General features: G+C 35.9%; 4 protein-coding genes across 4 annotated transcripts; 2 read left to right on the top strand and 2 right to left on the bottom strand.

Moving 5' to 3' along the window:
• Positions 1 to 1,676: 1,676 nt before the first annotated feature.
• MONOS_6329 (uncharacterized protein) lies at positions 1,677 to 1,859 on the top strand (the record flags this gene model as incomplete). The annotated part of the gene is made up of 1 exon (XM_067876554.1): positions 1,677 to 1,859. The coding sequence occupies one exon, from the start codon at positions 1,677 to 1,679 to the stop codon at positions 1,857 to 1,859; it is 183 nt and encodes a 60-aa protein (XP_067728948.1).
• Positions 1,860 to 2,709: 850 nt separating this feature from the next.
• MONOS_6330 (uncharacterized protein) lies at positions 2,710 to 5,258 on the top strand (the record flags this gene model as incomplete). Its single annotated transcript, XM_067876556.1, has 3 exons — positions 2,710 to 2,815; positions 2,880 to 3,443; positions 3,511 to 5,258. The coding sequence occupies exons 1-3, from the start codon at positions 2,785 to 2,787 to the stop codon at positions 5,256 to 5,258; spliced, it is 2,343 nt and encodes a 780-aa protein (XP_067728949.1). The 5' UTR covers positions 2,710 to 2,784.
• A 999-nt stretch (positions 5,259 to 6,257) lies between these two features.
• On the bottom strand, positions 6,258 to 7,792 carry MONOS_6331 (putative UBA5, UFM1-specific E1 activating enzyme). The gene is made up of 3 exons (XM_067876557.1): positions 7,736 to 7,792; positions 7,455 to 7,670; positions 6,258 to 7,330 (listed from the first exon to the last, which is right to left on the bottom strand). Exons 1-3 carry the CDS (start codon positions 7,757 to 7,759, stop codon positions 6,431 to 6,433), a joined length of 1,140 nt encoding a protein of 379 aa, XP_067728950.1. The 5' UTR covers positions 7,760 to 7,792; the 3' UTR covers positions 6,258 to 6,430.
• Positions 7,793 to 7,850: 58 nt separating this feature from the next.
• Positions 7,851 to 13,361, bottom strand: MONOS_6332 (uncharacterized protein; the record flags this gene model as incomplete). Its single annotated transcript, XM_067876558.1, has 11 exons — positions 7,851 to 8,189; positions 8,322 to 8,466; positions 8,621 to 8,699; positions 8,838 to 8,961; positions 9,161 to 10,086; positions 10,268 to 11,945; positions 12,105 to 12,275; positions 12,508 to 12,925; positions 12,978 to 13,119; positions 13,181 to 13,264; positions 13,319 to 13,361. The coding sequence occupies 11 exons, from the start codon at positions 13,359 to 13,361 to the stop codon at positions 7,959 to 7,961; spliced, it is 4,041 nt and encodes a 1,346-aa protein (XP_067728951.1). The 3' UTR covers positions 7,851 to 7,958.
• Positions 13,362 to 13,403: the final 42 nt, after the last annotated feature.

The raw sequence follows: 13,403 nt of genomic DNA on the forward strand, positions 1-13,403 counted from the left end.
TAATGATGATGATATTTGAAAGTCTTCAGAATATCGAGAAACATATGTCACTTATTTTTTCTTGCAATTTCACAAAAAAGAAATCTTTTGAAGCAACTCTAAAAGAAATTTGTTTTTCATGATCTCCAATTCTCATTTTTCCATGTTTATTTTTCAACTTCATTCTTTTTGATTGTTCTCAATTATATGGTTGGTATCCTCTTTCCATTGAAAAAAGTGCCTCTTTATCAATTGAAGTGGAAATATCTTGCGGTATATCACGAAAAGAAATTGTTTTTTTTAAAAGAACATAAAAATTGCTTCAGTGATAAGAAGCAGCAAAAACCAAGGATTCATCAACCATGTCCCAAATGTTTCAAACGTTTTATGCTTCCTTTCTGAAAAGACGTGAAATCCGAATTCTCAGTCACCTGAACTTGAAATGACTGAATGTTTGAAAGAGATAAATTAGATTGAACAAAAGGCTAAATAAGAATAAATAATTGAAATCCGATGCACAAAAGAAGATGCAGCAGTGAAAATAGTTGCTTGAGTTTTTCACTCATGAAAACGCAAGGAGACGGTTGTTGATGTGTTTTTTCGTTCTTCTATGAATACATGACCAAAAGAAACAAATTACGTGATTAATTTGCCTTTTCATATTTCTTTATAATTGAAATACCGAATATCGTTATCCTTGGCTGTTTTGAAGAGATTTATATGGAAAAAACAAAACAAAAAATTGTTCAAATATTTCTGCCCATATCAAAATTTTATTATTTTTGATTGAAAAAAGATTCTTTTTTCGAAGGGCAACAACGTGTGAATTTTCATAACTTTTTGTTTGGAGTGCAAATTTCGTTTGGAACCTTTTTTGCTCACAGACTTACAAAAATCTGGTGCACAATTGCCATTTTATTTGCTTCTTTTTCATAGGTCACCTTTCGAGCCTTCACCTCCTCAGCAAACATACGTGATACTCTTTCTGATGGGAACAAGGAAGTTGATAAAGCTCCGAATGAACTGTGCAAAACCTTTGAGGAATGAATTTGAAAGATAAATTACTTCGTGGTGTACTTTCATGTGGTTTTGACACACCATCTCTTGTTCAGCAGATGGCCATCAAGCCAATTATTTGAGGACGCGATGGTTTTTGCAGGCTCAGTCAGGACAGGGAAAACATTTTGCTTAATTGATTGCTTGTTTGCAGATTGCTGATCCTTCTCTGCACTTCATCCAAGCAGTGATTATTTCTCCAAGTCGCGAATGTGCATCGGGTGAGTTTTGAGTGTGTGCACTTTTATGTTGTTATACACAATAATTTCGCTTATTTCTTTTTTTTCAGGCAATGAAGGGACTTGCAAAATACATTAGAGGAATCCACATTTATTGCATTTTCGATGAGGACCACGTTCATGAAGCTGCACGAAAAGGAGCCGAGAAGCCTCAGCACATGATTATTGGAGGTCCCGAGATTGTGGAGAAGATAATATATTCTGAGGTTATTGATGTTTGGCATCTACGAATCTGTGTGCTTGATGGAGCATGTGCATATCTTTCAAAAGAGTGTAATGTTATGATAAAAGACATTAACTCATTTTCCCCTGAGATAACGCAATCGTTTGTGATCGTCAACAGGATGCCAGTTGAATTCAATAAAATCGCTCGATTGAATTTTATGTTATTTGATTCGAATAATGATTTCTTTAGAAGAATTTTCACCTGATAGAATTCGACAATTCTATGTGGATGTTGTGAAAGAAGAATACAAGAAGGGAGTGCCATTCGGTCTTTTTGAGACAATTCCCATTGCTGGATATGTCACCATCTGCAATTACCAAGAGAAAGTGGATTATATCACAGAAGCGATAAGAAGTTGAAAGTTTTCAATGGATTCGATTCGTGAAAAAATCGGAAAAAGAAGACAGAGATCGCATTGTGAAAGATTTCAGAGAAGGAAAAATCAAAGTACTTGTGGCAACAGATTTATTAGCGCATAGCATTGATGTGCAGCATGCTTCGTTTGTTGTGAATTTTGACTTGCCAATTAATGTGGAACCATTCATTCACAGAGTTGAAAGATCCGGCTGCCATGAAGGGAAAAGTTATGTAATTAACATGGTTACTGAAGCAGATGAGAAAATGCTGAAGGACATACAGGAATACAACGAAACAAAAATTAAAGAGCTTTTTGCAAATATTGATGAATTGCTTTTGAAATAGCAACAGAGGAATGGACATGATAAAGAAATTATGAATTATTCAAAGAAGGGGAAAACAAGCATTTGAGAAGAGAAAGAGGTTTTGAAGACTGTGTTGGAAATGAAGAAGAAATGAAATGCAAATAATCATTGTTTGGAAAAGGAGAAATTATTGAAATTATCAAATAATTCGATATGCTGCAAAGAATAAGGATTGAAAGTGAAGATATTTTGTTATTTAAAGGCAACTTCATAAAATGTTCAGCGGTGTAAAAGTTATATATAATTCTTTTGTGCTGATCTTTTGACGTTTTGAGTTTATTTTCTTTTATTTTGGCTGTGATATTTCCTTTCATGTTTTGTCTATGAGTTTGATGTTTGAGTTATTTTTTCTTTTCCTTTTCAATGAGCTTTTTTGTTGACTTTTGCTTAATTATTTAATTCGTGCGATACTCAGTACCTTTGAAGAATTACAGTTTCTCAGAAATGAAATGTTGATTCTGCCCACTTTTTTTTTAAAATGCCGTATAATAAAGTTTTTATCAAAAATAAAAGTTTCTCTGTCTTGCTTAGGACGGAAACATAAACGTGGAAATTTTGTTGCATGCTTGAATGGAATAAAGCTTTTAGAGCAGGTTTGGAGCAAAGAGGAATTTCCGGTAAAATTTGTTTTTTTTAATTTATAATTTTGTTTTGCAGAAGTTGGGCAATTTTTGGATGATGCACAATGCTTTTATGCGTGTACTCAAAAAGCTTTGTCAGTGAAGCTGATTGACCAATTGTCAAGTTTTCTCTCTTCCCAGTCTCCAAATTGTGAGGAATATCCGTTTGAACAGCTGCGATGTGCAATCATGGAATGTCGCAATGAGCCAAAGGAGCTTCAATTGCTTCTAAATGGACTGGTATGCATATTAAAGCATTGCTACTGTTTGACTAATTCCAGTCGTGATGATCCTGCATTCGGAATGCTTTTGAGCCATAACTATCCCAAGTTGGTTGAAGATATGACAACATTTTTTTTCAGCGTGCCACGGCGTTCGTTTAACGAAGTGGTTCCTATTGTAGAGCTGCTGTTTCGTGTTGTTTCATATGGAAGGATTTTCAGTGAAATGAGTAAAGGAGCTCAATCACAGATTGTTTTCTATTATTTGGACAGCGCATTTCTGGAAATGCAGAGCAACGAAAAGCCGATATTGTCAGAAGGATGGTTGTTCTCTTTATTTGTCATAATTTCGGAAAAGAGCATTAATCGAACAAATATTAGTTTGTTCAATGATTACAGATTGTTTTTGGTAATTTATATTTTATCGCTGTTTATGTGTTTGTTCAGGTGGAGTTTTGCTGAGCAACAAAAAATTTGTGAAAAAGCGAATATTTCACATTCTTAAGCAGCATAGCAAATGCGAAAGCGAAAGACTGAGCTTGTCGGGGTTTGCAAAAGGGATGCTATTGAGGTTGGTGTGGAACTTGGACAATGCGATTCGGGCAAAAGACAAGGAAGAACGGATCGAGCAAGGATTTAAAGAATACAAGCGAATACTTAAAGAGGAATATGATGAAAAGAAAAGCATGAGTTACCTTGACGGGCTGTATTTCTCGCGCTCGCCGTATGTTGAGGATGAAGAAGCATTCGGGGATGTTGTGTTTGACACAGCCTGTGACACGCTTTGCTGCTGGCACGAATGTGTCTATGGTGATGGAAAAGAATGCACTTGTTTCAGCAATGATGAAGTGAGAAAGGGAGTGGGTAGGAAATGGGGAAAGGTGTGGTGCGCCGTTCATAGAATGATGAATGAAACTGCGATGAGGATGCTTGAGGTGTGCTGCTTTGGGAAGAAATATCTCGGAGAGAGAAGAGACATTACTGATGATGCGGGCAAACTGATGGGCTTGAAAAGGAAGAGACGATCGAGACTATTAACGCTTTTTAACGATGATGAGGTGGTTCGCAGCATAATGTCCGCGGTGCACTCAAGTCAAAGACGAAGCGTGGATAAGCCGGCATTGAAACTGCTGACATCCATAATTCGTGCCGGAAGAAATGAAGGAAGAAGCAGAGCAAGAGCGATGCTTTCTGGAGTTTTGTCGACCATTTGCGAACTGCTGACGAGAGGAAAAGATTGTAGAGGATATAAATATCGAACATGGCTGCGTTTTGTGGGGGACATGATTCAAACAACAATCACACGGCCTTGGGCAAAACTGAAGACACTAAATGGGTATTTTGGAAAGGTAAGCCCTGTTTTCTTTTATGCAGACATTTTGGCGCTTCGGGAGATGTTGGAAGAGGAAGGGTTTGGAGATCTGTTGGTGGCTATTACCATTGCAATGTGTGAATCATATGAGTGGCTTTCAGAGGTCATGTTTTTGTGGTATGAGCTAATTTGCAGCTTTGTGACGCTGAGCCGTGGAAAGACTTACGAATTGTTCAACCACAACATTTTGAGAATACCGAATCATAATGACGAATTCGACGAACAATTAGTTTGGTTGTATTTCTATCGTGGAAGAGCGACGTATCACAAGTGGACTTTTGATGTTTCAACACTCAGCGATTCATCTTCATTCTCCGAGTTGGAAGGCGGAAATGTTGAGAGCGACACCTCCCCTGATCCTTATTGGTATGAGCATTTCACAACCTCTGATTCATCAGAGGCAGGCAACGAGAGCGAGGAGATCAGATGGGTGCAGACTCCGCATGGATTGTGGAAAATGAAAAAAGATGAAGTGGTGCCATTGTTTGAATTCACTTACACGAGCAGATTTTTCGGTCGCAAACGAAAATACCAGTCGAAGCACAAGTGGAGGAGGGTGCAGACGAACAGAAGGAGAAAGCGGAACAAAGGAAAGGTGCTGATGCAGCTGAAGAAGGAGGAAGGATTTCGAGAAAGAAGGAGAAAAGGAAAGCAGAGAAGGGACGATGCGAAGTTTGAGCTGAGAACGGAAATGTGGGAACGTGCACTTCATGAGCTTTCTGAAGACGAATACCTGGATGAAGAATGGGAGTGTTCTGAAAAGAATGAAGAAGATAAAAAGGAGGAAGAGAACGAAAACAAAGAGGACAGTTATCGAATTTAAAAAAAAAGAAGTATATTTGCCGAAAAGAGTACATGAATTCATACAAAAGAAATAAACTCTTCTGCTTTGATAGGTTTTTTTATATGCAAACAATCGAAACAGAAGCAATTAAAGCAGAAATGATTGTTATTGCTTTGCATTTTTAAAGATTCAAGATTCGAAAATTGCGTTATTTATAGATTTTGTTTGTGAGTTGTTGCTGTTTTTTTGAGTGATTTTTTGAAAGTGTTTTCTTGCATTTTTTTATTTTCTCTCTTTATTTCAAAATAAACTTATTTTTGAATCGAGTTCTGAATTGAATGATGAAGTGACTGTGTGCTTTGGTGGCTGTAAATTGTTTTTACTTCTCTTTATTTCTCTTTATTTTTTTGGATAATCTTTAGTCATTATATTTCCGTTGGTTTTTGTTAATTTGTCATTCAAATGTTTTGTTTCTTTTATTATTTTTGTAATTTTTGTAGCAATTATTTTATTATTATTTACAGATTTCTATTTTTGATTTTGAAGATTTTTCTTGAAGTGTTCTGTTATTTTCAATCGAAAAACAAATTACAATGCGTCTGATATGATTTTACAAAATAAAAAATACCAATAAAAAAGATTTATTAAGATTTTTCCATTTTCAAATAAGAGATGATATACTTTGAGTTTGTGTTTAAATCAGTCTCCGATAGAGCTCAGACATTCAAGACACAAAATCGGTAAATGAATCATTAAATCAATTTCCGTTTCTCCTTTATTCAAAGTGAATCTGAAATCATTTGGAGAAAATGTGGATCTTGTTTCAAAGCACATGAAGTATCAAATTAATTTTCTTGACATATATATCTATTAATTAATTTATTTTTCGTTTTTTTGGAACGAGCATTGAAAGAAAACGTATTACGACATTTCATAAATATTATCAAAAATGACTCGAAAAGTTAACTAAAATTTTTTTTTATCATTTTCAGATAATAACAAATCATTTTTTCGTTTATAAGCTCCAAAAGAACTCCAATTAATGTGATATTTTATTTTTCCGAAGCTTCGTTTATTTTTCTTCCTTTTTGACGAAGTATTTAAATGTGAAAAAAAAACTATTGGATAAATTGAATTTTTAAAACAACTCGCTTTCAAAATATAATAAAGTTAACTCTCATTGTTTTTGACAACGAACAAGTATCTGGTCTTTACTGCTTCTTCACTTGTAATGATTTTGCCATTGCCATCAAAGAAGCAAGATCTTCGTCTTTGTCTTCGTTTTTGGCTTCTTCCTCGTCTTCCTCTTCAGCCACATACGATTCAAGTGGATACTCAAATACAAGCTCTGGATTGGCAGTTGTATCTACAACGTCAACGGACTCGTCAATAATCACAATGCCAAATGGATTTTCTATCTCTTTTTTTGGCTTTTCCGATTCTCCGCTGGATGACGAAGAAGACGAGCTCTTCGATTCTGCTTCTTCCCGTTTCTTTTTCTCGAGAAATGCTTTAAATTCCTCTTGTCGCCTCCGGCATAATTCATTCGTGCATTTTTCATTGGGATGAAGTTCCACTTGCGGGAAATGATCTTTCAATGCATTATATCCGATGTAGGACACAACAGATCCAAAGTGCAGCAGATGCTTCAAGGTGTTTTGAACCATAATTCCAGCAACGATTCCCATTGTGGTTGGAAGAGACGCTGCACAAACGCCTTCTCTCTTTATCTTAGATTCATCCACATCCATTGACACTGACAATGGTGGCAGGCACTCAAAGCATGGGGTTGCGCCAGGCTTCACAAACTGAATGTGGCCAGAGATGGCTGTCTCGCTCACTCCGCTTTCAAACCAAACAATTCCCAATTCCAGACATGCTCTGTTAATGGTAATTCTTGCTGTGTGATTATCCACGCAACACAAAACTAGATCAACGGGGCGAGGCTTAGATGGATCAGATGGATCAGGAAGTCCTTCTGTTTGAAGAGTTTTAACGAAAAGTTTATAATTTGGAACTGTTGTGATATTATAGCAGTATGGAGTAATTACCACATCAGGATTAATTTTTCCCAATGTCTTTGCAGCTGCGTCAGTTTTTGTCATACCCACCTTTGTTTCAAGAAGAAATTTTTTAAAAAATAAATATTTTGTAAATATATAAAAAAATTTTTAAAAAAGCATTAAATCATATAAATCATTAATTTCGAATATTTTGCAAGTAATGTCATCAAACTTGATCGGGGGTAAAGAAAAGCCTATTCATATTTGCAAGTTCAACTTTATCATAATCAAAAATTATCAATTTTCCAATTCCGCATCTCGTTAACATTTCACATGTAACGCTTCCGATTCCACCAACACCAATAACGGCCACGGTTTTTTGTCGAATTTGCTCATAATTTGGAGCAATTCCCATCTTTTTAAGTGCCATCAAACGACTGTACGGATTCTAAAAAGAAAACGGAAGGAAAACGCATCAATAATCTAATTTCTCCAGTGGTATGCTTCGCATACAGAGTCATTTACTTCATCGTTCATTTTGACAAGTGTCTTTCAGAATCAATATTTAATAAAAGTTCAGATCACTCTCCAGTTATGAAATATCAATGGGCAAATCATTTTTGAAAACTTCGCTTTCTGAACACTTTTTTTTAAATTTAATAAGAAATCAAATGAAAGTTTCAAAAAAAAAAAAAAATCAAAGTGCAAATTAAAACAGAAAAAAATTATTTAACGTTTAATTCCTCAAAAATCGAGTTTTGATAAAAAATGATTTCCATCTTTCAATCAGTTCATCAGCTAAACAACTTCCATATCCTCTTTGAGCATTATCTCCTGATTTACTAAATATTGATAAAAAGTTTTCTCCAATTGTGGATATGGCCAAATGTTCAGCAGAACGAATAAGAGCTTGTGATGCTTCAGGAATTTGAAGGACTTCTTGAGCAGTAATTCGCTTTGAAGGATCCTTTTGTCACAAAAAATAAATCATAAACAAATAGAAAATCGATTGAATATTCAAAAATCAATATTTTCAAAAAAATGTATTTTAGATTAATATAAATGAATGATTGGATAATTTGCAATCGAATTTGCATACCACATTTAGCATTGATGCGATAAGTGAATGGAAACTTTCAGAGAAATAGCTTGGTAACTCAAAGTGCGCTATATCTGCGCTGTCTCCAGAGATAAGTTGAGCGATTAAAGCACCTAACATCCAAATGTCTGTTTGTGGAGATCCTCTGAATAGGGAAGAAAAAATTGGAACGGATATTTTCAACAGCAAATAAATTAGTGAACAAATAAAATTTGAAACAAAAAATCCAAAAAATAATTATAATTAAACAAAATTGTGGAATATGAGGAAGAAAGCAAAAGAGAGAAAATTTATCAAACTTTGCGTTGTCTGCCCATTCTGGTGGTCGATTAGGTGAAGCTGTGTTCGAATAGCATGGTAAAAATTCTGAATAGCCGCCTAATTAAATCAAAGAAAATTGTAAAAAGCAAATATGTCGGAGTGACACAAAAGATATAATTTTAGAAAAACCACATGAAATAATAAATCATTTATTGTATGGCATTTTGTAAAAAAAGGTTATAACGATAAGCATACTGAGTTGGAAATGTTTCCTGTGAAAAACGAATACATGAGTCTTGTAGATGCGATTGTGAATAATGTTTTGGGAGTGGAGTGTGCAAAGTGCTTCTGCCATTTCAGCAATGAAACGCCAAAGACGCTGTTTGAAAGTTTAGGAATGGCGCAAATTGTTCAAACGATAATGATGATGATTACAATGAGGAAAATAAGGTTAAAAAAAAAGGCTCTTATTCAATTTATTCTCGAAAATGTCTATTTCAATAATGACTCGTAAAAGAAAGAAACCACAAATCTTCATTTCTTCTATTTCCCACAGCATTCTCTTTCGTTTTTCAAACCTCTTCGCTCCACGTTTTGTGCTTCTCCTTCATTTCATTCTCGAACACTTCCAGCGCAATGCCTGGCCTTGTGAGAGCTGCATATTCAAACAGATTATCCTCAAACGCATCCACAACAGAAAGAAGAAATGGAGAGCGCAAAGTGGTAAAGCTTCGTATTTTGTCTAAGTCGAATGCAGACGGTTGTGATTCCATAAGAAATTGGGGGAAATTTGTGGAACTATGCGAGGGAATAAGCCGAGCGAGAGTTGGAGATAAGAGAGCCAGTTCATTTGTTGATGATGATGATGTAATTGATGAAGTTGTGGATGATGATGATGAAGAAGACGAAGAAGAAGATGATGATGACGATGATGAAGATGATGAAGATGATGAATGAAAAGGCAAAATAGGTGAAGATTTCTCAGCTTCGACGCATTCGTTGCCTGGATAGATCGGCAACGGAGGAAGAGGCCGAATAACCGTCGGCCAAATCGCTCGCATAAGCGGAGTGGGAGGTGGATTAACTGTATTACTTAAATAACTGATATGATACTCACTAGACTCGTCAGTCGATTGCAGCCCTTTTTGTATTAATTCTTGTTCCTGCTCGTCTGAATGTGTTTCGGTGTTTGCAGATTCTCCTTCCTGTTCTCCATCTTGCTGCCCAGAAGCTTCCACATCGCTGACTTCTGCCTCGTTCTGAACAGAACTTTCAGAACGCGACTGAAGCTCATGCTGAAGTTGAAGCTGACTTTGCTGTTGCATCTTGTCGTGCCGTTCTTGTGCAAATGAGTAATAGCTGTCACTGGGTATGGATTGCTGATGCTCTGGGGAATTTATCCGCTTCGGTGCTTTGATGATGATCAGATCTTCTGTTGTGTGCTTGTTGGTGGCGTAAAGGCACATGATGTCGTGTGTTATCCTAAACTTTTGGAAAATGTCATCTGCAACAAAATATTTTACAGAGAGAAAGAAAATGTTTTATTTAAATGCGAAAAGAAGAAGAAGAAGAAATTATTTTGTTCCGATTGCAAACAAGTATAAGAAACAAAAAGTGAAAAAGTGGAGGGGGAAAAAAGAGTGTTAAAAGAAAAGTTAAATAATCAAAATAATGAGTGTCCAAACAAAATTCTATCTTTCCGTAAATTTGAGGTTGCCTGTCTGTTTCCAATGAAGCTGATGAAGAAGAAGAAGAATTAGTTGATAAGATATCCAATGGAAGAGGTGGATGAAGAAGATTATCAGGACTGAAATCGATTTCATTCGAAGAAGAAGAAGAAGAAGAAGAAGAAGAAGAAGAAGAAGAAGAAGAAGAAGAAGAAGAAGAAGAAGAAGAAGATGATGATGATGATGATGATGATGATGATGATGATGATGTGACATTGGAAGAACTTGATTGTTGATCATCAATTTTCTTTTCAATTTTCTCGCTTTCATCTTTTTCTAAACTTGATTCTGATTTTTTCTCTTTCTCTTCTTTTTTGCCTTCACCACTTTCACTCGATTCTTTCCCACTTTCCTTTCCTTTATCCTTCTCTTTCTCTCTTTCTCTTTCTCTTTCTCTTTCTCTTTCTTTCTCCTTCACCTTCTCTTTCTCTCTCTCTTTCTCTTTCTCTTCTTCAAAAAGCGGCTCCGCGCAAAGCGTCTTTATCTGCTGCACAATAACTTTTGTTTCTGTTGTCAAAATATAAAACTTCTCCACCACTTCCACAATCTCCTTCACTTTCTCGTTGATAAGGTCGTATTCTTTCTCAAGAGGCCCTTTAACTCTGCATTCTCCCTTTCGCTTTGCCTTCAATTTGAATTGCGATCTTTTTGCAGCTTTTTGCTTTGCATTCCTTTTTGTCCTTTCTATCGGCAGCTGTTTTGATTCAATTTCCTCGTTTCTTTTTCCTTCGCTTGTCTCATTTGAATGATTATTATCATAATCACCACCATTTTCAGCATCACTTTCATTAAGAGTACTGCTGCTGCTGTTTTCACCCTGTTTCTCTGATTGCTTCTCCTTTTCATCTGAAACTTCGGCTTCTTCTGAGTTGTCTGGTTTGTCTGCCTTTTCGGTTGTTTCAACGTTGCCTTTGTCATATTCTTCATCCGCTTCTGCCTTTTTCTCTGTGCCTTTATCATCTCCATCACTTTTAGTTTTAACCTCATTTTCATCCTGTGTTGATTCCTCTTTTTCTTCTTCTTCATTCTCTTCTTCTTCAAATTCCTCGTCTTCTTCTTCCTCCTCTTCCTCTTCCTCTTCTTCTTCTTCTCCCTCTTCTTCTTCCTCCTCCGTGTCTTCATCGAATTCGTCTTCTCCTCCTTCACACATTAAATCGAAACTAAAAACCCCTTCCTTTTTTCTAATCCTCCTCCTCTTCCTCCTCGCTTCTTTCACTTTCTCTCTCTCTTTCTCCTTTTCTCTCCTATTCCTCTCCTCTCTTTCCTCATCAATCTCCTTCTGCGCCCTCGTCTTCAGCACCTCCAGAACCTGCTGCAGTCGATTAACCATCGCGAAGATCTTGCAGATCGTCTTCACCTCTTTCGGCCCTGTTGTCAGCGGCATCACAGTCGTCGACGGCATCGGGATGTCCCCCATCGCCGACAGCGGGTGCCGGAATTTGTTGAATGGAGGCGTTTTCAGAGGCCTGAGTGGGTCGTAGTTTGCGTTCATTGTCTTCATGAAGAGATAGATGATTCGGATGCCGTAGTTCGGAAGGTATGGTGCGGAGGTCGCGTTGAGCAGGGTTATTCCCATCCGCAGGTGGAAGTCGTCGATCTTTGAGATCGTGTCCATTTGCTTTGTGGTTGATGACCACTGTTGGTGAATGAAAGAAGTGCATTGACAAATTATAACAGAAAGTGCATTGCAATTCATTTAATTCGAAAAGAATAATTTAAAATTTTTATTTGAAGGTTACAAAATTTGAAAAAATATGTATTTTAATTATGTGTGAAAATCAAACTGAGAACAAACCAGTCCGTATATCATAAACTGCTCGATTAGGCAGACAGTTTTCTTGATTAATGTCAGTCCTTTCTCTTCGGGAATGCTTTGCTTGTTGATGTTACTCAGGAAAATATTCATTAAGCAAGTGCCAAATCGTTGAGTTTGTATTAAATGCCGCGGGAGGATTATTAAAGATAACTGAATTTATGTTGATAATATTAAAAGGCGAAAAAAACGATTAGGATTAAATTAAATATGAAATAAAAAACAACAAAGTTGTCAAATTTCTAAATTGAAAAGCAACGGTCAAGGAAAAATCAAAAACTCTTAAAACCTAATCAGTTTTATCCTCATTTTAATTTCTTCTATTTCAATAAAGTGAGTTTTATTCAAAAATGTCTTAAGCCTTTATAATCCTATTTTCACATACAGTTCTCATTGCCTTGAGAATACAATACATTTGATGGTACGTTGGACAATGAGGTGGGCGTGGATTTGTGCTCCAGTCAGTAAACATTCTTGTTGTTATAATCTGGTTAAAGCGATGCTTAACCAATTTGTTGGTTAGACTCAGATGAATGTTACAGCCAGAAAAGAATGAAAGTGTGGCATGTGGATCCATAAGTTCCTTTAAACTACTCTCTGGAACATATTCTACTGGTTTGAGCTCTTTTCTCATCTTTCTCTCAGCAGCAGTTGTAAGTGTATCAAAGTTAAAAGGGAAAAATTGTCCCAGAAGATCAAATGCTTCTGTAAAATGAGGTTGAGTTTTTATAACAAGGAGCACAAATGATAGCGCTTTTCTCATAAATTTTCTAATTGCGATCAGTTCATCCGTAGGATAGTCTCTGTTTCAAAAAATGACATATTTCATAAATATGATTAAAGGCAAAAACAAACTTGATTTTCGCAATTGTTTTCATTGATAATGATATTAAAGAAAATAAATGCATTAATATGTTTGTAGGAATTTGTTCGATTTTTTCTTCATTTCGAAGCTCCAAAAGAGGAATCATTTCAGTTACAGCAGCAGCCAAAACACCTTTAAAAAAAGAAACATATGAAAATAAATATTGTTATTCGAAATTATCTCTTGCACAAACAGATATCATCGGAAGTAATCAAAGGCTTCAATTCCTTTGCAATAAGTTTAAGATTCTCTAAAGACTTGAGAGCAGGATGAATTCCTTAAAAAGCCAAGTTTTTTGTAAAGAGCGTTAAGAAAAATGTAATGTGCATACGTAATTGAAAACGTGTGCGTGTATAAACGATTTTATCTGACATTTTCAATGAAAATAAAAAATGTGATCGTTTATGGACCATATT

This window comes from Monocercomonoides exilis (assembly GCF_001643675.1).
Source record: "Monocercomonoides exilis strain PA203 chromosome Unknown scaffold18-1597598, whole genome shotgun sequence".
Taxonomy (NCBI): Eukaryota; Preaxostyla; order Oxymonadida; family Polymastigidae; genus Monocercomonoides; species Monocercomonoides exilis.

Excerpts from the sequence above, each read along its gene's own strand:
- MONOS_6331 (XM_067876557.1), bottom strand. The coding sequence starts at position 7,759 with ATGAACGATGAAGTAAATGACTCT. Across the intron at positions 7,671-7,735 it reads ACGATGAAGTAAATGACTCT|AATCCGTACAGTCGTTTGAT; the intron begins GTATGCGAAGCA and ends TTTTCTTTTTAG. Across the intron at positions 7,331-7,454 it reads TTTTCTTTACCCCCGATCAA|GTGGGTATGACAAAAACTGA; the intron begins GTTTGATGACAT and ends CTTGAAACAAAG.